Below are 25,820 nucleotides of genomic sequence, written 5' to 3' on the forward strand. Positions count from 1 at the left end.
GTATGGGCCGGGATGGTGAGGGGTGATGTTGGCCTTGTAGCGCTGTGAGCCGACCCACATGTGCCAAGACAAACACTGGGAGGAATGAGAGGTCACGTACCTTGGATTCCCTCCTCTTGCGGGAAAGGACAGGTCTCTGAAGAAAAACGACCTGCTTGGTGGCCAAACTTCCATCACTAGGGCAGAGGGAGAGATGGGAGATGGAGAGGTAAAAGGTAGAGATGGATATGGAGAGAGAGAAGGAGGGAGAGAGAATATGACTTTGGAGCAATGATGTATGTAAACGTGAATATGTTCTATGCTTAGGAGAGAGCTCAGACACCAAGAGAAAGAGACCATGTTCACTGGCTTCCCCAAAACATGGCTGTCCTCATAAACTTCTCCAAAATAATCCCTGTCCATGCACATGTCACACTGTGTTCATTTATGGATAATCCATACAGTACAGATGACAGACTAATCCACAGAGGAGATTCCTGTCTCTCATGCTTGCTCTCTCTCCTGTTCGTCTCTCTTCGTTCCTTCTCACACGCATAACCTTCACTCTGTTTCTCTCCTTCGTCTCTCCATCCGACACGCATGTCTCGTCTCTGTTTCTTACTTTAGCCTGCTGTCTCTAACTATCTGTCTCCTTCACTTTACTTCTCTGCCTCTTCCTCTTGTATGAGCTTCATGTAGGCTTTATCCATCCTTTCCCTTTTCCCTTCTCTCTTTTTTATATCCCCCTCTCCAGATCGCTCTCTCTGTCACTTCCTCTCTCGGAATCCCTCATCCATTAAAATAGATGTACTCTTACACACACTGGGAAGAAGCAGCTTTGAGTTAAGCTGGATCGTTAACTTGGCATATGAAGAACAATGAAAATGTATGATAGGGTGACAACGGTATAGAGCTGGCTGCAAATCTTCCCCACAACATCAAATGGGCTTCCAGATCTCCTGCAGAGGCTTACTATCTAAACCATCCCGATCCCTACCTCCTTACCCTGCGTTTCCAACAACCTATTTTCCAGGCTGTCAGATTGCCGGACAGCTTCATGCTGAATGAAAGCAGAAAAGTCAACCTGAGTCCTCAGAAAAAGCCCAAGCCCATTAAAGTAGAACGGAGCGGATGTGTTTGAAAATGACAGGCCCCTTGCTGCTGCAGTCCTGTCATAGCTGTCTGCGTCTGCAGTACTGGAACAGCACCTTCATATACCAGCAACAAGACTTTCTTTGGTACAGTGGTAGGGAACCTTGTGTATCGTGTTTAGTGGTTACCTGTGGTTGTTCATGTCAGCTTTATTCATGTTTTCTGTAGAGTAATGTTAAGCATTTCTTATAAAGGTATTATGAAGCACTTACCTATCTACTAAAACAGTTAAGATGTCCAAACATCAGATTTACGCCAAATGTAACATGTGGCAGAAATACACTGTACATTACCACGTGCACCTTCACATTCATTGTATGTTGATTAAAGAAGCCTCGAGTCTCGTTGGGTGTTCACTTTAGATGCTAACTTGTGTGTAAGTAGGTTTATGCATGACAGACTCCATGTAGACTCCTTCGGAAGAAGTGCACTTTGCTCATCCACAGACAGTATCCCAACGTGCATTAGCTTAAAATAGTTGTAAAAATGGAAGAGTCAACATAATACAAGTGTAATGACTAAGCTAATCTGAAATGGGTCACTGCTATCGTTGCTGTACACAAAGAGACGAGTGTTTCAGAAATGGAGAGAAATTAGCGTTGCTGTGTTGTTATATCTAGGCCGGCTCTCTGATTAATTAGCCATGTTGTGCTGTTGTGTTTTGGCATTTTGAGAGAGAGGGATCCAAAAAAAGAGTGATGAAAAAACAATGGATGAAAATAGAGCGGTAATTAATCAGCTATGCTCCGGAACGGTCACAAACACGACCAGCAGAGACAAGGGTATGCAAGGTAAACATATAACTGCAACCGTGTTGAACTCTAAGCATATACTTGGAGTCTTCATAAGCATGACATAACACATTTCATAACTCTGACTAATAGCGGCAAACAGTAGTTGAAACAATAGCAAAGCGTTCTCCCCACCACTGTTTCAGTAAAAAGCGGGGGGGACGGGGCTGGAGAAATGTTAACATTTGTCACGTTCGTTGTGTAAAGGATCGGACCAAGGTGCAGCATGGTATGAGTACATAGTCGTTTATTTTAATAAACACCGACCAGACTGGAGACACGCACCACTGGTTTGGTGCGAGGAGCAGGTACGAGCCATACCGGACTGGAGACACACACCACTGGTTTGGTGCGAGGAGCAGGTACGGGGCGCACCGGGCTGGAGACACGCACCACTGGTTTGGTGCGAGGAGCAGGTACGGGGCGCACTGGGCTGGAGACACGCACCACTGGTTTGGTGTGAGGAGCAGGTACGGGCCGTACCAGGCTGGAGACACGCACCACTGGTTTGGTGCGAGGAGCAGGCACGGGCCGTACCGGTCTGTGAAGGCGCACTGGCGGCACAGTGCGTAAAGCCGGCACATAGCCTGGTGCCTGCACGGTCACACGCTCCTCAAAGCGAGTGCAGGGAGTTGGCTCTGCTAAACCTGGCTCCGCCAGCCTCTGCTCTAAGGACCGAGCTCTCTGCTGCAGGAGGGTTAACTCCTCTCTCAGCTCCTCCTGTAGGCCTCCTGCAGCGCCTCCTTCTGAAGGGAGAGCTCCTGCTCCCTCTTAACTAACAGCTCCCGTAAGGCGGTGGTCTCCTCTCTCAGAGTACTGAGCTGCAGGTCTTGGATGGCATCTATTATAGCGGCTTCTTCTATCGCTATCTCCCTCTCCACAATCAGCCCTTCCAGGGCCTCCTGCTGCTCCACCAACCACCCCGTGTGCCCCCCCCAAAAAAAAATCTTGGGGCTGCCTCTCGGGCTTCCTTCGAGATCGGGACCTTTTGAGTCTGCGTTTTTCCTTTCCTGCCTGGGCTTCTTCCTTCGCCCAAGGTCCCTTACCGGCCAATATCTCCTCCCATGTCCAAAATGTCTTCCCCACCTGTGTTCAGGGTGTCTGCTCCTCCTGGCCATGCTGCTTGGTCCGTTGGTGGTGGGATCTTCTGTCACGTTCGTTGTGTAAAGGATCGGACCAAGGTGCAGGGTGGTATGCGTACATAGTCATTTATTTTAATAAACACAGAGAAAATAACAAAATCCAACAGCACGTGAAGTTCAAGAGGCTAAACATCAAACAAGACAATCAGAAACAAGATCCCACAACTAAGGTAGGCAACATGGCTGCCTAAGTATGATCCCCAATCAGAGACAACGACCGACAGCTGCCTCTGATTGGGAACCACACCCGGCCAACATAGAAATATATAAATTAGATTTCACACCCTGACCAACTCAACTAGAGATCTCAATGTCAGGGCGTGACAACATTTAAATTCAAAGACAGAGCTATGGATGCAAGGACTGACCATCCATGACATCAAAAGTATAGTTTTAACCATGTTTTGAGGCTATACAGTGTTTGTTTACATTTACTTTGTTTACAAACATTGGAGTAAAACAAAGTTAGATTTGGGGTTCTGATGGGGTACAACAGTTGAAGTACCCCCCCCCCCCCCCAAAGGTGATGAGGACTCCGGCCGCAAAACCCTGACTCATTAGGGGAGGGTCCGGGTGGGCATCTAGCCTCGGAGGCGGCTCCGGCCTCGGACGTGACGTAGGCAGTAAACTCTTCTCCCATCCTGCCTCCCCTTTGCACGCCGGTCCGGTCTGGACCCCGGCGCGATGCTCCCCCTCTCAGTCCTCCCACAATGCACCAAGTCCTGTCTGGACCCTGGTGTGGGAGACCCCGACCCTGGAGAGGGGTTGACGTCTGGCTCCGGCTCAGACCCCGGTGGAGCGGATGGCTCCGGCATGGGGGAAGAGTAGACGACCGGACCCGGACTAGGCACCGGTGAAGCGGACTGCCCCGGCTCTGGTAGGGAGCAGATAACCGGAGCTGGACTAGGCACCGGTGGAGCGGACTGCACTGGCACTGGAGTAAAGCAGCTGACCGGAGCTGGACTAGGCACCGGTGGAGCGGACTACTCTGGCACTGGAGTGGAGCAGATAACCGGAGCTGGACTAGGCACCGGTGGAGCGGGCTGCTCTGGCACTGGAGTGGAGCAGCTGACCGGAGCTGGACTAGGCTCCGGTGGAGCGGACTGCTCTGGCACAGGAGTGGAGCAGCTGACCGGAGCTGGACTCTCTGGACTGCAGACCGTCGCTGGAGGCTCTGGACTGCATACTGTCGCAAGAGGCTCCGGGCCATGTACCATCACAGGAGGCTTCGTGCCATGGATCATCACTGGAGGCTTCGTGCCATGGATCATCACTGGAGGCTTCGGGCCATGGATCATCACTGGAGGCTTCATGCCATGGATCATCACTGGAGGCTTCGTGCCATGGATCATCACTGGAGGCTTCATGCCATGGATCATCATCACTGGAACCCGGCAAGTGCGGGGCGCTGGCACATGACGCACTGGGATGTGGACACGCACCACTGGTTTGGTGCGAGGAACAGGCACGGGCCGTACCAAGCTGGGGACACGCACCACTGGTTTGGTGCGAGGAGCAGGTACGGGGCGCACTGGGCTGGAGACACGCACCACTGGTTTGGTGCGAGGAGCAGGTACGGGGCGCACCGGGCTGGAGACACGCACCACTGGTTTGGTGTGAGGAGCAGGTACGGGCCGTACCAGGCTGGAGACACGCACCACTGGTTTGGTGTGAGGAGCAGGTACGGGCCGTACCAGGCTGGAGACACGCACCACTGGTTTGGTGCGAGGAGCAGGCACGGGCCGTACCGGTCTGTGAAGGCGCACTGGCGGCACAGTGCGTAAAGCCGGCGCATAGCCTGGTGCCTGCACGGTCACAAGCTCCTCAAAGCGAGTGCAGGGAGTTGGCTCTGCTAAACCTGGCTCCGCCAGCCTCTGCTCTAAGGTCCGAGCTCTCTGCTGCAGGAGGGTTAACTCCTCTCTCAGCTCCTCCTGTAGGCCTCCTGCAGCGCCTCCTTCTGAAGGGAGAGCTCCTGCTCCCTCTTAACTAACAGCTCCCGTAAGGCGGTGGTCTCCTCTCTCAGAGTACTGAGCTGCAGGTCTTGGAGGGCATCTATCATAGCGGCTTCTTCTATCGCTATCTCCCTCTCCACAATCAGCCCTTCCAGGGCCTCCTGCTGCTCCACCAACCACCCCGTGTGCCCCCCCAAAAAAAAAATCTTGGGGCTGCCTCTCGGGCTTCCTTCGAGATCGGGACCTTTTGAGTCGGCGTTTTTCCTTTCCTGCCTGGGCTTCTTCCTTCGCCCAAGGTCCCTTACCGGCCAATATCTCCTCCCATGTCCAAAATGTCTTCCCCACCTGTGTTCAGGGTGTCTGCTCCTCCTGGCCACGCTGCTTGGTCCGTTGGTGGTGGGATCTTCTGTCACGTTCGTTGTGTAAAGGATCGGACCAAGGGTGGTATGCGTACATAGTCATTTATTTTAATAAACACAGAGAAAATAACAAAATCCAACAGCACGTGAAGTTCAAGAGGCTAAACATCAAACAAGACAAACAGAAACAAGATCCCACAACTAAGGTAGGCAACATGGCTGTCTAAGTGTGATCCCCAATCAGAGACAACGACCGACAGCTGCCTCTGATTGGGAACCACACCCGGCCAACATAGAAATATATAAATTAGATTTCACACCCTGACCAACTCAACTAGAGATCTCAATGTTAGGGCGTGACAACATTTAAATTCAAAGACAGAGCTATGGATGCAAGGACTGACCATCCATGACATCAAAAGTATAGTTTTAACCATGTTTTGAGGCTATACAGTGTTTGTTTACATTTACTTTGTTTACAAACATTGGAGTAAAACAAAGTTATATTTGGGGTTCTGATGGGGTACAACAGTTGAACTAAGCTCATAAGACATTTATTTATAAGTTATATTCTTCAAGAATCAATTCAATGAGTACATACAGTATCATTGGATTGGACGTGTTCTGACTTGTGATAATGATGAGTGCTTGTGACTGTGTAAAGTGGGGTCTCAGATGGGAGTATTATTGAGGACTTGGAAGTCATGTTGTGACTGCTGATGACTGAGCTGTTGACTGTTAGCGAATGTGTGGTTGCAGTCCTCATATAAGATGAATGAGTCAGCAGAGGCTGAGCAGAAGAACCGTTACATTTCTCTGAAGGGATTTTCCAGTTACACACATTTGTGGGTTTAAACTGTCTCGCACCACACACTGTTACGTATGAACTCGCCAATTGGGGCCAGTTAGTATTTACGTTGAACAGCCTGTTGAGTTCTTCTGACTGATTTCACAATCCATTTAAGTTGAGCTGTTAACTGACCAGGGATATGGGCTGACCATCGCTTTGTCTAAATGAGATGGGTGTTCTTTGAAATCAAAGAGAAGGCAGTTTAATCTCTAGAGGGTTAATCATGTTGACCAATCAATACCAGAGTTAGGTAACCAGGATATAAATGATATGGTCATTCAGGCCCTAACTCAATATTATTGAGATTGTGTATTGGAAGGTGAGAGTAGTTACCTGTTGGTCTTGATGATTGGTGTAGGCAGCACACATGTTAGTCTCCAACCATACATGGCAAGAGACTGGAGCAAAGGAACATAGTCTGTCTTCACCTGCAAGCCCTAAAGAGAGAATACACACACATTAATATTACATACTACAGTTATACACAGACACTATACACACACACATGCATACACGTACGCACAAGCACACATACGAGTAGGGCTGGCACAATTATCGTATAATCATATAACTGACAATAACTGTGAACTTAAAAAATTATCGTCATAATCGTCTTAATACATATTCATTTTAGGAGAAGGGGGGATTCAACTTCATATTCAAGTAGATAGAAATGACCCAATAGCAGTTTTTCATTTTTACATGAAGTGGGTAAAGTTGGTAGTCATTTTACGAGCAGAACGGCACCATTGGAAGGAGAAGCTTCATTTCCCAAAGTTCCAAGCGGTCAAAACTATTCGTTTTTGAGACAGGGGTGTTACCAAAGCTGTGTTGTATTCATTAGGTTTGTCGTAGCTATTTTTCAGAGATGCATTATGATGCTCAAAACATTTTTAAAATAATGACAATTATGACAATAACCGTGTCCATTTGCATGACAAGTAATCGTTACCCAAAATTCCATAATCGTCACATCGTAACGTACAAAAACACACACAGGCAGACAGGCACACACACGCATAAATGTATGCATGCATAAACACATAAACCATTAAAACCCTATCAAAAGAGTCACGATTACACAAGCTCTTGACAACAGATGATGAACTATGTATGATCCATACCAAAATACATGCATTTCTGTTAGATTGTTTGCGGGTATGACAGTGTGGTGCACTTGGGTTAAAGACACACGCACACATGCGCTAACGCCTCTGCTCACACAGGAAGTGTATGTGGTTTTCCATCTCCTCACTGACAAACCCCAGAACGTGTCAGATATGCAAAGACACACATGCATGCGCACATTGTAGTGCTATACGGGCATCTACAGTACATTACATTTTAGTCATTTAGCAGACGCTCTTATCCAGAGCGACTTACAGTTAGTGAGTGCATACATTATATATATTTTTTCATACTGGCCCCCCGTGGGAATTGAACCCACAACCCTGGCGTTGCAAACGCCATGCTCTACCAACATCCCTGCCGGCCATTCCTTCCCCTACCCTGGGCCAACTGTGCGCCGCCCCATGGGTTTCCCGGTACGACAGAGCCTGGATTCGAACCAGGATCTCTAGTGGCACAGCTTGCACTGCGATGCAGTGCCTTAGACCACTGCACCACTCGGGAGGCTGTACAGGCTGAGGGCAGTGGGTCCCAATCCAACAAATAGACAGAACAATATCTCTATAACCACAAACAAGTCTTAAGCCACAAGCCAGTGAGAATTGGCCAGGACCCATCGTTCGAGAAACACTGTAGTAGGGTAGAGAGGGCTCTGTTGCAACTGTTATTTACGTTGGCATTTGCCGTCCCAGCATCCCTCGGGAAATTCAGAGCTGTGAGAGCTGTGTTTTAGGGTTTGTGTTGGAACCTCTGCCAGAAATTGACACTTTTTCAAAGCCATAAAAGCAAAGTAAATTGGGAAATAAGTTTTGTTTAATGGCCCTCTCCATTCCTGAGCGTAACTGAGACTCGACTGAGTGTGAATCATGTTCTGGAAGATTCCCTCCCCCTGATCTTACCATGGACACCTTGCTGTATCAGCACATGAGAAACGGCGTCTTAGCAGTAACTTTGCGTTCTGATTTGTGTGTTAAATATAATCTATATATTAAAAAAGAGCCATAGGTTGGGGTGCAAGCTAGGGTGGTAAAGGGCTACATTATCAAGAGTGGAGAACGGTGAGATAGAGGCTAAGATTTCAAAACAGAACAGTGTTATAGAGTAAAACTATCAGGGTGAGGTTGAGTTCCTCTTGGGTTCAAAGTGCACTAAGAGTGAGAGAAAACAGAGCTCTATTGTTTTGAGGTAATTCTCCACCGTTTCTATTTGAGTAGACATGACAGACATAGCTACCTTTTTTCAATAAGTCTAATTCTACCTTCATGTTTTTACAGGCTGTAGTCTGGTCTATCAGCCCAGGGACATTATCTAGACTAGTCCTCTAGTCCTCTAGCTATCACTTTGTCTTTGGACTGGGCTGCACTTCTTCCATCACAATCTCATTATATTCTCATGGATAATGAATGGGTGATCCTGAAACAAGGCTTAAAAGTCCCTACTCCGCATGTCAATAATTGAGAGAGATTGAGAACATTTTTGAAAACCAAAAGCTGTAATGAAGACCAATCACACCATATACAGTATAATAATAATAAGAATAATAATAATAAGAATAATCAACACAGTCTCAGTAGAATATGTCAACATTTTGACATTTAACCATTGTAGTTAGCCTAGATGTCAACCAATATGACGTATTAGTCACATATTTCGGTGAGCAGAATTCTCTGGGAACTTCCTCATCCACAAGCCATCAGCATAGTTTTCACATCCCTCATCAAACTAGTCTGACCGTAGGAGTGGACTCATGCAGGCTCTTCGAATCCAGGCTCTGCTGTAGCCGGCCGCAACCGGGAGACCAATGGGGCGGCGCACAATTGGCCCAGCATCGTCCAGGGTAGGGAGGGAATGGCCGGCAGGGAGGTAGCTCAGTTGGTAGAGCATGGTGTTTGCAACGCCAGGGTTGTGGGTTCGTTTCCCATTATGAAAATAAAAAAGAATAATGTATGCACTAACTGTAAGTCGCTCTGGATAAGAGCGTCTGCTAAATGACGTAAAATGTAAAAAATGCAGGGACAGTGAAAATTGGTTTCTGTATCTAGGTCAGCTCTTGTCTCACCTCGGCTTGAGCGGAAAGAAAAATTGGCAAAGGATACACTTTAATGATCCTTTCAGTGGTCTCCCTGCCACACGGCTGCTATTTGACTATTGACATGCCTTGGTTTACTTTTGACCGGTGTGTGTTAAAATAAATATTTCAGGCAATAGCCAAATAACAAGCAATATCTATGCTTAGACAACTTTTTAAAGATTATGTAAGTTCTTACTAATTTCCCCAAGACCCATTGGTGCTGATGGATGAAAACCTCGTCTCCAAAACAGAAACCTTTCAGGAAATGGAAAAAAACTGCCATATTTTCTCATTAATTAACATACAATTATGAAACTTCAGAAGCTATTTTGAATAAATGTTCTTGGTCCTAGAGTCATGAAATGTTCAGAATTAACTGAGGGGAGTTACTGCTTTCAATTCATGTAAAAGGAAAAAGAAAAAAGTGCAAAATTGGAGTTACGAGGTATTCACCCGACAGCGATGTATACTTTAGTTTATTTTGGCTATTCAACATTTTGCAACACCCACTGCATGCTAATTGCCTGCTCAAATCGGGCAGCACCAATAGGATTTATGGCATATTTCAGCTCATTACATCAATTCAGTCAAACTTAGCAACATGACAGACAAATGTTGGGAGAACTAGAGTCTAGACTACAAGTTAACATGAGAGGCCCTCTGACCTATGACACCCACCCACGCACCCACACACCCACGTACACAGCCACACACACCCACGTCTAAAGTGTCCTCTGTCTGAAATTCACCCTCCAAAGATTCTTTATTGGCATCTTTACGCTATGTTGTTGGTCTTTAATCCCATTTTGACATAATTTGGTTTCTGGTGACTGAAGTAGTGCTCTTCAAAGCTCAGGCCTCTATACAGCTGCTGGGAATGAATGACAACAATGTCAATGCCTCAAGCACACAGTATTGTTACTGGTAGATTTCTCTGCATAATGCCTCTCCGGATAATGGCCATGCACTTTTGGGTTAAATTTAATATAGCCTGTGAGAAACTGAGGTAACACTGGGAAAACATGATGCCCTTGTTGTTCAATGTAATGGATGAAGGCATTTAGTATTGTCTTTTTTGTAGTAAGGCATCTTAATGAGCATTTAGAAAACCATTATTGAGTGTTAAACAGTTAAACATGTTAAGTCCTATATATATTACACACATAGCCATATTGTGAATAGATGCAGTAAAGAGGTAAATGGAACTCAACCAAAACAATGAAAATGCCATGGAAACGTGTGGAGGAAAGATGCCGTTGTGTAAAGATTCCAAATCTCCTCATTGCCACCCAGCAAAATTAGCATACATTTAGGCTATTGTTTATATGTGTATTTCACACTATGTTGAGGTAAAAATAGGAGTATAATGGTTGTATGGATGTCAACCCCAATACATGTTCATGTCATTGTCACCAATTAACGGCATTGCAGTTAAAAAATGACTTTGACAACCACCACCGATTTCTGTATGCTACTGTAGCTATTATACCAGCTTATACGAACGGGAGTTAGCATTTAGCAGTCACTTCTTCTAAACCTGAAAAGGAACACCTTCTAAATGTTATGCAGCGAAAACAGCCAAATATATCAAAATCGGACTTTAGTAACCACATTGTGGTCCTGTTACAATACATCAATCATGACGGATTTGACGAATATCCACTTTGTTAGATTTATTGAATGTGCACCAATCCGGTGTCATTCTATCCCCCACGGTCTGAGTTCCATTGACCTCTACCACATCTATGCTATATGAAGTTGCCAAGAATGTATTTATGACACATTATACAACGGGTGGGTCTAATCCTGAATGCTGATTGGTTAAAATCACATTCCAAACAGTGTCTATTCCACAAGTTACCACCCGCTAAATCTATGACGTTAAAATGCCTATTTACTCTGTTCCATCTGACTGGGAAATCCACTGTCTCATCAGCCCAGCCAGACAATTTATAAACTTGATCTCCACTATAAAAAGCATCTAGACATTATCTCATATTTCTTTTAGACTAACATTTAGTTGTATATTATTATTATTATTATATTATTTTCAACAGCGGAGATTTGTATAAACCTTCCTCTATGTCTCTCCGACATTTGCAACATTGTTTCAATATTCAAGTTCGATCTCCAGCTGTCGCATAGTAATGAACGTGTTGGGAGTCGAGATGAGACAGACTGGCAGCTTACTCAGCCAGTTGAAATCATGAATCAGCATCATTTTTATGGATATATACAAAGAAATATCAATAGAAAACAGGTAAAATGAAATTAAATGCAGAAGTTTGCAGTCTTTCCAACTTCAGTTTGAAGTGATTGTGTTAGCTGTGTTGTTGGCTAGCTCCTCTGAACAACAGTGTCCTGATGAGAGAGCACATTTTCTATGCCAGGTGAAATCGCGCCTCATTAGCTCAATTTTATGGATGTATCCAAATAAATGTAATTAGAAAACAGCTTAAACAAATGCAAATGCAGCTACTTCGTTGTTATTCTGGCTGCACTGTGACGTGACTGTAAATTAGCCGTAGTTGGCTAGCTAGCAAGCAAAGGATAAGAACGTTGCCAGCCAGTGTGGCAATAGAACATTTAGAACGAACGACTGGGTCGCGTCCATAGATACAGAACAAAAAGACTGAACGACTGGGTCGCGTCTCTGGCAACCAAACCGATAGAACGAACGACAAGCAGGCTTGGGTAGCAACCCTAGATTTGTGTCGGGACTTTATCTTGTGGAAGGATGAAATAGAATGAATAAATTCATAAAAATAACGTTTTTAATGAAAATATGTCAATCATTATTTGAATACGTTGGTAACCCGTTGTATAAAAGTGATAATGCCCTCGACTTCGTCTCGGACCTAACAACACCCGTGCAAATATGTCCTCCAAACTCCGGCTTCTCTGGCATTATCACTTAAGTATAACACTTGATAAAATCTCAAGTAATGTATAACCCAAATGTTGACCACATTGCAACACATGCATTCCAAATCCCCAAAGGACACAGTTAGGCATTAAATATTAGCAATAGTGCTATCATAAAATGATATTCACACACATCCACTTCCTGTTGTTGTCAGTTGTCACACATGGTATTTGTTACAGAATTTATCTAGAAATTATGAGAACGTTAGAAATACACTAACATGCCGCTATACTAAGCATTTCATTCCCTTACATGAATGAGAACTAATAATTAATAAGGTTGCAAAATCTATAAAGAATATTTCTCAGAGGTCTCAAGGAGAGGAACTTTTTGTTGCAGCTCTAAGAGTTCAATGATAAGGGGAGGCATTGCATTATATCCAAGGCTGAACTTCCATATTGATTTTCCTTTTGATACGAGAGATGGGAGCACAGTCCTAATATGAGTTTCATTGTGTAGGAAATTATGTCTAGTGATTCATTTTGCGGGCTCCATGAACATCTCCTATTCAGTTCATTTAGTCATTGATTGTAGAAATAGGAGAAAGTCTCTGCACACTTTCATTGTAGCCGAGCTTTATGTCAGTCGACCTTCATCAGAGCATATCTCCACCAGTCATTTAGTTAAGAAAATGGGAAGAATGTTATTGATTGTCTAAGGTAGAATGTCCATCCATAGACCTACACAGAATTCTGAGCATCTGCACAGTTATTATTTAGCCTTACAATCTTGATTAAATGGTCTAACGTATACATTCTTATATGGTGAATACATATTGACTAATATGAATTTAAAGTACCTTGTTTATAAAAATAATTGCTGTCAAAATGACCCCTTCTCCCACAAAAACGTGACATTAGTGACATTTGAGGAAGGTCTGTCTTTCTAGATTACAGGCCACAAACAGCTCTACATATCTAAACTGTCCCAATCATACCACATTCTACCAATGTGATTGTGAATACTGCACAAAAAGATACTGTAATCACTCCTCATTTATGTTAAAAGTCCAATTCATTTTATGAGTTTGCTATCAATTAAAACAGAAGTTTTGACATGTTCTGTGCAATACGAAAACAAAAACTCTGAGAAAAGCTGCACTTCCTGCTTCAACACAACAATATTGATTGAATTCTCAGTGAACCAGCCTGTTTTCTTGTTTTCCCTGCTCATAAATCCAACCACCTGTCAGTCTTTCAGCAAGATGGGAACGAGAGCGGTGGGGAAAAATATCCCAATCAATATTCTGCATAATTTTTCAGTGCAATTATTCTGGCACCGAAATGACAATGAGCGGTGAGGATACTTTGCATATACATTTTAAGCAGTTATCATAATGAATGTGCTGGGTACGAAGTCTGATCATCCTTTGTAAAATAGTGTTATCAAGCTAACTTCAGGAGAGATTAGTCGAGCAAAATTGCTTTTGATAAAGTCCTGGCCAGCACTTTGATTGGATTCATTGGAACTATAATGTGGAACATCTAAAGTTGTTACACGTTGCTTTGTCCTTCAATTAACTTTCAAAAGGTGCTTAAAAAGGTCAATAAAATCCATGTTATTTCTCAGTGGTTGACAAAATCATTGCTAATCTGTAACAAAGACATTATTGCAGTATCTTTATAATAAGAATAAGAGCACCTCCTACCAGCTACCCACTGCACTGAGGCTAGGAAACAGCCGCAGAAATTGTCGCAACCCCTATTACTAGCCTGTTCAACCTCTCTTTCGTATCGTCTAAGATCCCCAGAGATTGGAAAGCTGCCACGGTCATCCCCCTCTTCAAAGGGGGTGACACTCTAGATCCAAACTGTTACAGACCTATATTCATCCTGCCCTGCCTTTCGAAAGTATTTGAAAGCCAAGTTAACAAACAGATCACCGACCATTTCGAATCCCGCCGTACCTTCTCCGCTATGCAATCTGGTTTCCGAGCTGGTCATAGGTGCACCTCAGCCACGCTCAAGGTCCTAAACGATATAATAACCGCGATCGATAAAAGACAGTACTGTGCAGCCGTCTTCATCGACCTGGCCAAGGTTTTTGACTCTGTCAATCACCGCATTCTTATTGGCAGACTAAATAGCCTTGGTTTCTCAAATGACTGCCTCGCCTGGTTCACCAACTACTTCTCAGACACAGTTCAATGTGTCAAATTGGAGGGCCTGTTGTCTGGACCTCTGGCAGTCTCTATGAGGGTGCCACAGGGATCAATTCTCGGGCCGACTCTATTCTCTGTGTATATCAATGATGTCGCTCTTGCTGCTGGTGACTCTCAGATCCACCTCTACGCAGACGACACCATTTTGTATACATCTGGCCCTTCATTGGACACTGTGTTAACAAACCTCCAAATGAGCTTCAATGCCATACAACACTCCTTCCGTAGCCTCCAACTGCTCTTAAACGCTAGTAAAACTAAATGCATGCTCTTCAATCGAACGCTGCTTGCACCCGCCCGCCCGACTAGAATCACTACTCTCGGCGGGTCTGACTTAGTATATGTGGACAACTACAAATACCTAGGTGTCTGGTTAGATCGTAAACTCTCCTTCCAAACTCACATTAAGCGTCTCCAACCCAAAGTTAAATCTAGAATCGGCTTCCTATTTCGCAACAAAGCCTCCTTCACTCATGCTGCTAAACATGCCCTCGTAAAACTGACTATCCTACCGATCCTTGACTTCGGCGATGTCATTTACAAAATAGCCTCCAACACTCTACTCAGCAAATTGGATGTAGTCTATCACAGTGCCATCTGTTTTGTCACCAAAGCCCCATATACTACCCACCATTGTGACCTGTACGCTCTCGTTGGCTGGCCCTCACTACATATACGTCGCCAAACCCACTGGCTCCAGGTCATCTATAAATCACTTCTAGGCAAATCCCTGCCTTATCTTAGCTCATTGGTCACCATAGCAACACCCACCCGTAGTATGCGTTCCAGCAGGTATATCTCACTGGTCATCCCCAAAGCCAATACCTCCTTTGGCTGCCATTCCTTCCAGTTCTCTGCTGCAAATGACTGGAACGAACTGCAAAGATCCCTGAAGCTGGAGACTCTTATCTCCCTCAATAACTTTAAGCATCAGTTGTCAGAGCAGCTTACCGATCACTGCACCTGTACACAGCCCATCTGTAATTAGCCCACCCAACTACCTCATCCCCATATTGTTATTTACATTGTTATTTATTTTGCTCATTTGCACCCCAGTATCTCTATTTGCACATCATCTTCTGCACATCTATCACTCCAGAGTTAATACTAAATTGTAATTATTTTGCACTATGGCCTATTTATTGCCTTACCTCCATAACTTACTACATTTGCACACACTGTAAATAGATTTTCTATTGTGTTATTGACTGTACGTTTTGTTTATTCCATATGTAACTCTGTGTTGTTGTTGTTTTTATCGCTCTGCTTTGCTTTATCTTGGCCAGGTCGCAGTTGTAAATGAGAACTTGTTCTCAACTGGCTTACCTGGTTAAATAAAGGTGAAAAAAATCTTTACCACAGTATTCACATAAAGATACCTACATACTCCACAATTTTCATAATCTTACAGTGTATATAACCTTCACACTATGAAAAGCACCTAGGTGTTTGTGTAGTGTGGGACGCTGTACAAACATGACATTTAAGGCGACAAATATTGTGTAGTGTGAAAGACTTAGTCATTAGGGATAAGAGCATTTTGATGTCAAGGGTTAAATTGTGTGTTTGTGAACTGACTTCCTTTCATGGGCATCAAAGCTGAGGTGGACAATGCTCCTGTCAGATTTAGGGGACAAAATTATCTTTTCACACTTTGAGAGCCTCAAACTCTGAACTCGATTACAGCGATACACACACACACACATCACAGCCATAGAAAAAATCCCCAAATCCTTCAGAAGTAGACAGAAATCAATTTCCAACTTGGATTTGCGCAAACTGTGGACTTAATCGCTGGCCAGATAAGGGCTTGTTTGCTGCAGATAAGACAAGCCATCAAGCCACCGCGACACATGTGCCATAGATTGTGATTTGCTTCTGGGCCACCATGGTTAGAGGGAATATTTCCATTTGATGACTCTAACATTAAATGTAAGGACAAACAGCTCTAACCTTGGAAAACACTCAGACACTCAAAGCCATGTAAAAATCCACTATGAGACACTCCACTTTTCATTACTCTGTCCTAATAATGGGGGAACGAGGGCCAGTTGGAGAGGGAGGGACGACAGGCTCCTTTATTCCCCCCCCAGAAAACCCATTTAAGGCTGCTGGGCACGCTCAATTGAAGACATCTCTCAGACATGTGACCACCACGTACGAAGCCATGTAAAAATCCCACTCACGTCAATGACAGTCCACTGCTCCACAACGATGGCGTCGTACGTGGTGGTCACACTCTGGTCACCGCCCTCCGCCCTCTCTTGGAAGATGAAGACGCTTTCCACCGACTTAGGCTGCAAATCTGTAGAAAATGGAGAGGGAGGTCATGCAAAGATGAGAGGGAAGTTAATGACATTACGCAGCCAACCAGCAACCCACACACACTGGGCCATTTATTACCAGGCAGGGCTGCAGCATGGACCGTTTGTATAAGCAAGGGCCAGATATGGATTATGTAGCTATGACTGAACAAGAGAGAGGGAAGAGAGGGGGGGAAGAAGAATGTTTCCTTCAGGGAAGAGGCTTGGAGAGACTATAGATGAACAGACAGACATTATGGACTGATTGTTGAAGTATAACACGATTCATCTGTAAACAATTATATGCTTTACATATTGTAGATATTTACATGTAAGGACTAATACACCAAGACAAGGCCATGGTACCATAAAATAGCTTTTCTATAGACTCGATTTAATTTAAACCCCATGGATAAGGGTAACATTCACAGTTTGGGCATTCTTGGGATAGGAACCTTGGCAATCTGGTGAGCTTCTTCTCCATCCCAAATTTATTTTGATTCCATTGAGCAGTGTGCTAGAACCTCTGGCCCTTCAGACCAGGGCTCTCAGTTGGCCTGAATGCTTTCTCATTACTCCTGTACCATTTACACACTAATATAGTTTGTACGGCCCAGGCTCCACCATGAGACACTCCACTTTTCATTACTCTGTCCTAATAATGGGGGAACGAGGGCCGGTTGGAGAGGGAGGGACGACAGGCTCCTTTATTCCCCCCCAGAAAACCCATTTAAGGCTGCTGGGCACGCTCAATTGAAGACATCTCTCAGACATGTATTGGCTCCTTTCAAATACAGACATTGTCGTTGTTCATTCCCCCCTCTCCCGCCCTCCCTCCTTCCTCCACCCTACCCCTCCTTTACATCCCCCTCATCTATCGTTCATCAGACGTCTCCCTGCTTGGCGTGTAATTGGAAAGCCCTCTTGGAGATTGGGTTGGCCTGATGGTTCCCTGCCGATGCACTGGGATCACTCAGGTGAGATGCACACAGGGATTGAGTCTCTTTGCTTTAGGAGGAACACGCTGCCTCCTGGCCTGATGCTGCCAGACACTGAGGCACCGTGGGGTTGAGAGGTTTGGGGGATATGTAGTGCCAACACAAATAACAGCATAACATTTTGAGTTGAGTCTTGACTGACAATGTATTGAGTGAAACAGAAGCTTGGAGGGAAATACAGTGGCTTGCGAAAGTATTCACCCCACTTGGCATTTTTCCTATTTTGTTGCCTTACAACCTGGAATTAAAATGGATTTTTGGGGGGTTTGTATCATTTGATTTACACAATATGCCTAACACTTTGAAGATGCAAAATATGTTTTATTGTTAAACAATCTAGAAATAAGACAAAAAAAAGAACTTGAGCATGCATAACTATTCACCCCCCCAAAGTCAATACTTTGTAGAGCCACCTTTTGCAGCAATCACAGCTGCAAGTCTCTTGGGGTATGTCTCTATAAGCTTGGCACATCTAGCCACTGGGATTTTTGCCCATTCTTCAAGGCAAAACTGCTCCAGCTCCTTCAAGTTGGATGGGTTCCGCTGGTGTACAGCAATCTTTAAGTTATACCACAGATTCTCAATTGGATTGAGGTCTGGGCTTTGACTAGGCCATTCCAAGACATTTAAATATTTTCCCTTAAACCACTCAAGTGTTGCTTTATCAGTATGCTTAGGGTCATTGTCCTGCTGAAAGGTGAACCTCTGTCCCAGTCTCAAATCTCTGGAAGACTGAAACAGGTTTCCCTCAAGAATTTCCCTGTATTTAGCGTGTTTGCTTATTTTTTTTCTTTAAGCAATGGCTTTTTTCTGGCCACTCTTCTGTAAAGCCCAGCTCTGTGGAGTGTAAGGCTTAAAGTGTTCCTATGGACAGATACTCCAATCTCCGCTGTGGAGCTTTGCAGCTCCTTCAGGGTTATCTTTGGTCTCTTTGTTGCCTCTCTGATTAATGCCCTCCTTGCCTGATCTGTGAGTTTTGGTGGGCGGCCCTCTCTTGGCAGGTTTGTTGTGGTGCCATATTCTTTCCATTTTTTAATAATGGATTTAATGGTGCTCCGTGGGATGTTCAAAGTTTAGGATATTTTTTTATAACCCAACCCTGATCTGTACTTCTCCACAACTTTGTCCCTTACCTGTTTGGAGAGCTCCTTGGTCTTCAAGGTGCCGCTTGCTTGATGGTGCCACTTGCTTAGTGGTGTTGCAGACTCTGGGGCCTTTCAGAACAGGTGTATATATACTGAGATCATGTGACACAGATTGCACACAGGTGGACTTTATTTAACTAATTATGTGACTTCTGAAGGTAATTGGTTGCACCAGATCTTATTTAGGGTCTTCATAGCAAAGGGGGTGAATACATATGCATGCACCACTTTTCCATTATTTATTTTTTTGAATTTTTTGAAACAAGTAATTTTTAAAATTTCACTTCACCAATTTGGACTATTTTGTGTATGTCCATTACATGAAATCCAAATAAAAAGCCATTTAAATTACAGGTTGTAATGCAACAAAATAGGAAAAACGCCAAGGGGATGAATACTTTTGCAAGGCACTGTACAATGTGTTCATTTGCAATGGGACAATGAATTCTCATTGACTAGCCTATCCCCTCCAGGCACCTGAGGTTGAACATACTGAGTGAGAAGTGCACATACTATCTCTGACACAGAGAGAGTGAACTGAAAGGCAAAGAGTGACACAGACGTACTGAGAGATAGTGATAATGGCGGTGTGAGTTTTGACACGGATTGACACGAAGCACAACCTAACTAGAGCCCATTGACAACCAGTGACAGGGAGTGGACTGAAGACAGGCACTAAGTGACAAAGTGACTGATGCTAGGTTGACATATACTTTGGAGGAGAGACACAGAGGAGTAAAAAACAGGGGGGGAATCTAAAGTCCTATTGACCGCAGAAGCAACCAAATGACCCTGCCCCAAGTCATGTCTGTTACTGACATGATTTAAACATGTGCGCTTAGCACTGCCGGGGAGAACAGGAGACAGGGCTGTGACAGCTTATCTATATTTTAAAACAGGACAGACAGGAATCCAGAGAGAGAAGGAGTGATATAGAAAGAGTGGGGTTACTAATGTGTGTGGATTGGCCAGGGCTTTCCTCCTATGAGCCAAAGGTTTGGAGGCTGGGGGCCATGTACCTGTGGTTACCGGGCAGACTTCTGGTTGTAGCTAGGGGAATATGACAGGAATACTGTACCCTGCCTTACACAAAGGCATATACATCCAAAATCACATTCACAGTCAGTGGTGTAAAGTACTTAAGTACAAATACTTTAAAGTACTACTTAAGTAGTTTTTTGGGGTATCTGTACTTTACTATTTCTATTTTTGACAACTTTTACTCCACTACATTCCTAAAGAAAATAATGTATTTTTTACTCCATGCTGTAAGGTTCTGTATTTATTTTCTTAGTCAACCTTGTGTTCTTGAACGTAGCCCTGTCTTTCATTTTTGTTCATTGATTTCACCTGTGTTAGTTACTCACCTGGTCTCATTATCTCCTTATTTAGTTCAGTTCATTCTGTTTGTGCCTTGTGAGATATTGTTCGTTTTGACTCTACTAAGCCTTTTCCTAGCTCGTTTGTGAGAACCAGTTATAGCCTTCAGTTCTAGTTTTTGATTCTCCTGCCTGTTTGCCTACCTGTGTATGACCATTGCCTGCCTGTGACCACGATTCCTGCCTTTTGCGAAGGCGAAATAAACACCTGCCGCACTCTGCGCGTGAATCTACACCTTTTTCTCCCTGAGTATTCATTACACATGCGTTACATTTTGAATTCTTAGCAGGACAGGAAAATGGTCCATTCACACACTTATCAAGAGAACATCCCTCGTCATCCCTCCTGCCTCTGATCTGGCGGACTCACTATACACAAATGCTTTGTTTGTAAATCATGTCTGAGTGTTAGTGTACCGTTGGCTATCCGTAAAAAAACGAACAAGAAAATCATGCCATCTGGTTGCTTTATATAAGGAATTTGAATTGATTTATACTTTTACTATTGATACTAAAGTATATTTTAGCAATTACATTTAGTTTTGATACTTACGTATATTTAAAACAATACTTTTAGACTTTTTCTCAAGTATTTTACTGGGTGACTTTCACTTTTACTTGAGTCATTTTCTATTAAGGTATCTTTACTTTTACTCAAGTATGGCAATTGGGTACTTTTTCCACCACTGCTCACAGTCATGCACATACGCATGCGTACACACACACACACAGGCCTTCAAGCCCTATTGCACAATCAATCTTTGGCCATAAAAAAATGCCAGCACAACTTTCCTCTATTATTTTCACTGTGAAGTAATACCTTCTGGGGAACTCTCTCTCTCTCTCCACCGGCTTTGCCTGAATACAGAAAGCCAAGCACTGTGCTAGCTGTCATGCATATGAATAGCTCAAATGTTTCACAGCGCCGGCTACAAATCCCGGAGATAACGAAAGCTAAGTGTAACAAAGAAACTCCCAGTCAATGCCATTAGTGTCACCTCCCCAGTAAACAAACCGCTCCCCCTCAGAACTCCAGCCGCGGCGTAGCCATGTGGGGCTGCATGGGCGCTGTGACACGCTGGGCTGGGTATGAATCTTTAATGCCCGTCTCATGACACCGCAGGGTGGCGGGGCCGTTAACGTTACACAGGAGCCGCCTGCCAATGCCACAATCTGCAAATTCAATAACAAACTAATATCCAACCCTCCGTGCCAGCGAGGTCTCTTTCTCTCTGAACCCACTCCCACCAGTCTCCCAGCTCCATCCCACCTAGCCTCGCCGGGATATTAAACATAATTTATGCCCCCCTCCCACCTCCCTGCCTCCTCAGTGAGCTTCAAGATGGAAACCCATATTTTCAGGGGCGAGGGCAGAGGAGCAGGAGGAGAGACAGTATGTGTGGTATTCCCCACAATCGGGAGGTAGTGCCGGGTTTAGTAAAAGGCCAGCCAAGCAGGGGGAATTCATGAATATGGATTCGAAGAGGCGTAGGACTTTAGGAGTAAACAAGTACAGAACAATGGAGGGAAACTTTACATGGCAGAGAGATGATTCCTCTGTAATTAGAAGGGTACAGGGAGTTACAAAGTTCTTATCATTGTCAATTCTGTTTTCAAAGAAAACCTAAAGGGTTAACTGCCTACCGGTAACCACATTTGCTTGGCTTGTTTTAGGGTTGTTACATACATAAGTTATTCCACTGGCAGTTACTTTGGTAGGCCTATGATGTCATGCAAAGTGGGAGAAGATTGAGAAAGTAGGTGCACTACCAAACAGTTCAGAGGAAGACCTCAACAACAAGACCACATTCAGAAAACAACAAAAGAGACATAAAAAAAACAAGGCATAAGAGGATATTGCAGAGTATTAGTACACAGTTTTATTGCACTACATCCGAGACAGAGGACGTGATGACAATCAGAAATACTTATTGTGCACTTCTGGTGCTCTGCTGTGACTCTCATTATAATCTCCAATCAAACTGAGTGTCATCGCCACTGACACGCTACATCTTTTATTGTGGTGCTTCACATTCCAGAATGCCCTTGATGTTTATAGAGAGGACATGGTCTCAAGCGTCAGGGAGAAGAGTTTCTTCTCATACTCTAATGTATTCAGAAATGGATCTCAAAGCTAAATTTGGAGTTGTCTGCATGGCCATGGGTTCTCAGGCTTGTTAAAACCAGACGCTCCTCCGTTTGATGTAATTAGCAACAAACACGTGATGTTGCCTTGGCTTTGATATCCTACAGTTCACAGTTCCCAAGAGGGTCACACGAACACAACGTTCACCAACACAAACTTGTTTGTTTTTAAAAGGGTTTGGCAGGCATGCATTGGCAGGCTGTTCCCTTTACAGTATACTTGACAAGCTATTTCTGATAGAGAGCTGACATTTCCAGAGCAATAAAGAACACGGCCTAGCCTATATTTATTTTTATAATACACTCATTCTGTAATAAAAGATGCATATCTTAACCACACATAAAAATGCTAAATATATTACAATAACCTAATAGAAAAAATGAATTATAATAACGTGGTCCATTACCACATTCTAAAGAGATAAAATATGCAAGGAGGCACTCATTTGCCATCAGGTTAATTATCTGTGTTTCAGAGGCGCTGATGCGTTCACTTTAGGAGATTAATGAATTATGACTCTTATTTACTCAAGCTGGGGGTTTTCGTCACCATCAGAATTAAGTGGCATGCCCCAGGGTCTAGACACAGAGTGCAACGTGCCGTAGAGGAGTAGTACAGCACACTATCAGAACAACAACAACATTACAGACTGAACAGTTTGAAAGGGGACAGGATATGGAGACATTTTGGCAATAGCTAAGTAATAACTTGCCTTGTCGTCTTTTTATTTTTTTATTTTTTACAATATTTACTAATGTGGAACAAAATAAGAGGTTTGCCAGTCGGATTTTTCCATAACTACTTTGCTAGTACTATACCATAACAGAACAGATGTTGAATAAAAATGTGATGTGTGTAAAAACATGAAGTGGACGTTGGATAGTTTGTTTACCGTTGTCGTTGCCCAGGTGGAAGTATCCATCAACAAGTGAGGCCCCGTTATTGAAGTGCTGGGTCATGTGATCAAGCCAGTTGGCCTCCACCTCTTTGCCCCCCTCGTCACGGAGTTGAACCCTCAGCGGTACCTTCACAGTGTAGTACTTCAGTTGGCCCTCACGGTCAGTTGGGTGGTTGAACAGGGCTAGCAGATCCACCCCTGAGAACATAGAACACTCAATCTCAATCTCTACAGATTGTGCTGACATGAAACATGTCATGCAACAGAGATTTATAACGTGACAGAGTTGATAGCCTGTAACAGAAGTGATTTATAACACTTAACAGAGTTGACTCATACCCCATCACTGAGGTGATTTATGACACATAACAGAGTTGACTCATACCCAATAACAGAGGTGATTAATAACACATAACAGAGTTGACTCATATTTTTCCACAATCTCCTACCAAAGGCTTGTGCCTCAATTGAAATGGTCCTCCTTTAATGTGGACCAATGCATACAAATTTGGATGGACTTTTGTTTTGGCAGCAGCCATTTAAATCAAGCATAATCTTCTATTTTTAATGCAAATATCTGCCATTCCCATGTGAACCAGATGGAGGGCCAGAATGTGTTAGATTCCCACACACGAAGACTCACAAAAGACACAGGCGCGCACACACACACACCCACACACACACAGGCACACACACACACACACACCCACACACACACAGAGTGCATCAGAGGGGACCATGGTTCAGTTGCTCTGGTTTTCTGTCAGTCAGTCAGTCAGTCAGTCAGACACCCAGGAAGAATGAATCATTTATAACCATTTCCTTTCTGCCACGTCTGACTGACGTGACAGCTGGCCTCCAAATCTTGTCGTTTTCCACTCTTCAAAGCTCCAGAATCATAACTGAATCACAATAATGCATTACAACTCTCCCTGCATACGTTAGAGAAACTACAAACTTATTGAAAACTAAGCTAAGTCAATACAACAAAGTCTCTCCACTAATCTTAATTTTTCAGTTTGTTTTCCCCCAAAAGAGTGAATTTAAATGAGGCTCTCACATAATATTAAAGTTGATGTTTACTCGTTCAAGGCCATCGGTTTTGAAGAACTGCTAGCTTCATCATTCCACTAAATGCTCTGTGTCTGCTATGTGTCACAGACCATTCATAATTTATGCATAGCATAAAACCTTGCACTAATGCATTCGACTAAACCAGACAACTCAATGGTAATGCATTTAAAGATAAGATAATCGTGGCAAAATGTATAACATACATGCTGTTACAACATTTATAACAATTTGTAGCATATGTTATTTCCATTTGACAGCTAACTTTGTATGCAAGGTTAAGTCTGAGCTACGGTAGAGGTAATAAAGTAATCCAGGGATCCATACATATCAGATCATTCCCACATGATAACCACTTCAAAACGCAACTGACTCAACAAGTTTAGCATCATGGGCATCAAAGTTAAACAAATATTTTAGGATCGCCCTTGCCTTGCCCTGAGATTAGGATGGTGATAACACACAGTAGGGTGTATCGGCTATTAAGACCTGCCAGGCCGCAGTCACATGAAAGAGATCAGATGACAGACCTGCTATGAGACGTTACCTTGTGTGGTCCAATAATTTGAGAAAATGTACGACTAACGAGTAAATGAGCGCATGAACGCAATTACAACATTCCAAATGGGTCCCTTTAAGGTCTGATGGGTGCCCGTCCAAGTGACAAGGTCAGGCCCCATAACCCTAACTGATAACGTGTACTGTACAGAACCACTGTTGAACATGACAGCATCTGTTGTGCTAATCCACCCTCCTCAACACTGATTTAATCAGGGCTAATATTTCATAATAAATAAATGCTCAAACCAACATGTAGGCAAGCTTTCTCTGCAACATGATTTTTAGTTGGAGAGTGGTTAGCTTCATACTGCTTAATTTCTAAGAGGTAATGCCAATAATGATGTGTGTGACCATTGTGATGTTTGTCCAATCTCTGTCTTTTTCATACTATCACTTCCTCCTCTCACACATATGATCCCACAGGAATGTTCTCAGCACTAGTTTCAATCACCTCAACACTCTTTGATGCAATTTTAGAGCATGTCGGTTTCAATTCTGGTCAGTCCCAGTTTCACTTCTGACGTTTGGCTTGTGACCCTGTTCCCTGTTCCACATTCTGCTGTTGTTTACTGTACACCTCCAGCTCTGGAATCAGGAGGATTGTGGGGGCAAAGCCACCCAGAACTGAGACTTTGAGTCAATCTCAGCAGAGAGAGCATTAGCGAAGAGGACAAGGGCACTTAGCACACGGTCACACACCATGCTGGCTATGCTGTTGTGGTGGTGTGGACTATGGTGGTTTGGGGATGAGGGAGGAGGGAGGAGGGATAAGACTGAGTGAGGTGGTGGGGGGGACGAGTCAGTTGGG

General features: G+C 43.9%; 1 protein-coding gene across 1 annotated transcript in view; it reads right to left on the reverse strand.

Moving 5' to 3' along the window:
• Window positions 1–25,820, reverse strand: part of LOC311126948 (raftlin-like) — a 72,229-nt gene that overhangs the window by 4,509 nt on the left and 41,900 nt on the right. Inside the window, exons 6-9 of the mRNA XM_084158673.1 lie at window positions 23,375–23,578; window positions 16,698–16,816; window positions 6,559–6,662; window positions 101–176 (exon numbers count right to left, since the gene is read on the reverse strand). Coding sequence (XP_084014799.1) covers window positions 101–176; window positions 6,559–6,662; window positions 16,698–16,816; window positions 23,375–23,578 — 503 coding nt within the window. The remainder of the gene's footprint in view (window positions 1–100; window positions 177–6,558; window positions 6,663–16,697; window positions 16,817–23,374; window positions 23,579–25,820) is intronic.

This window comes from Coregonus lavaretus (assembly GCF_964263955.1).
Source record: "Coregonus lavaretus genome assembly, chromosome: 3".
NCBI classification, from domain to species: domain Eukaryota; kingdom Metazoa; phylum Chordata; class Actinopteri; order Salmoniformes; family Salmonidae; genus Coregonus; species Coregonus lavaretus.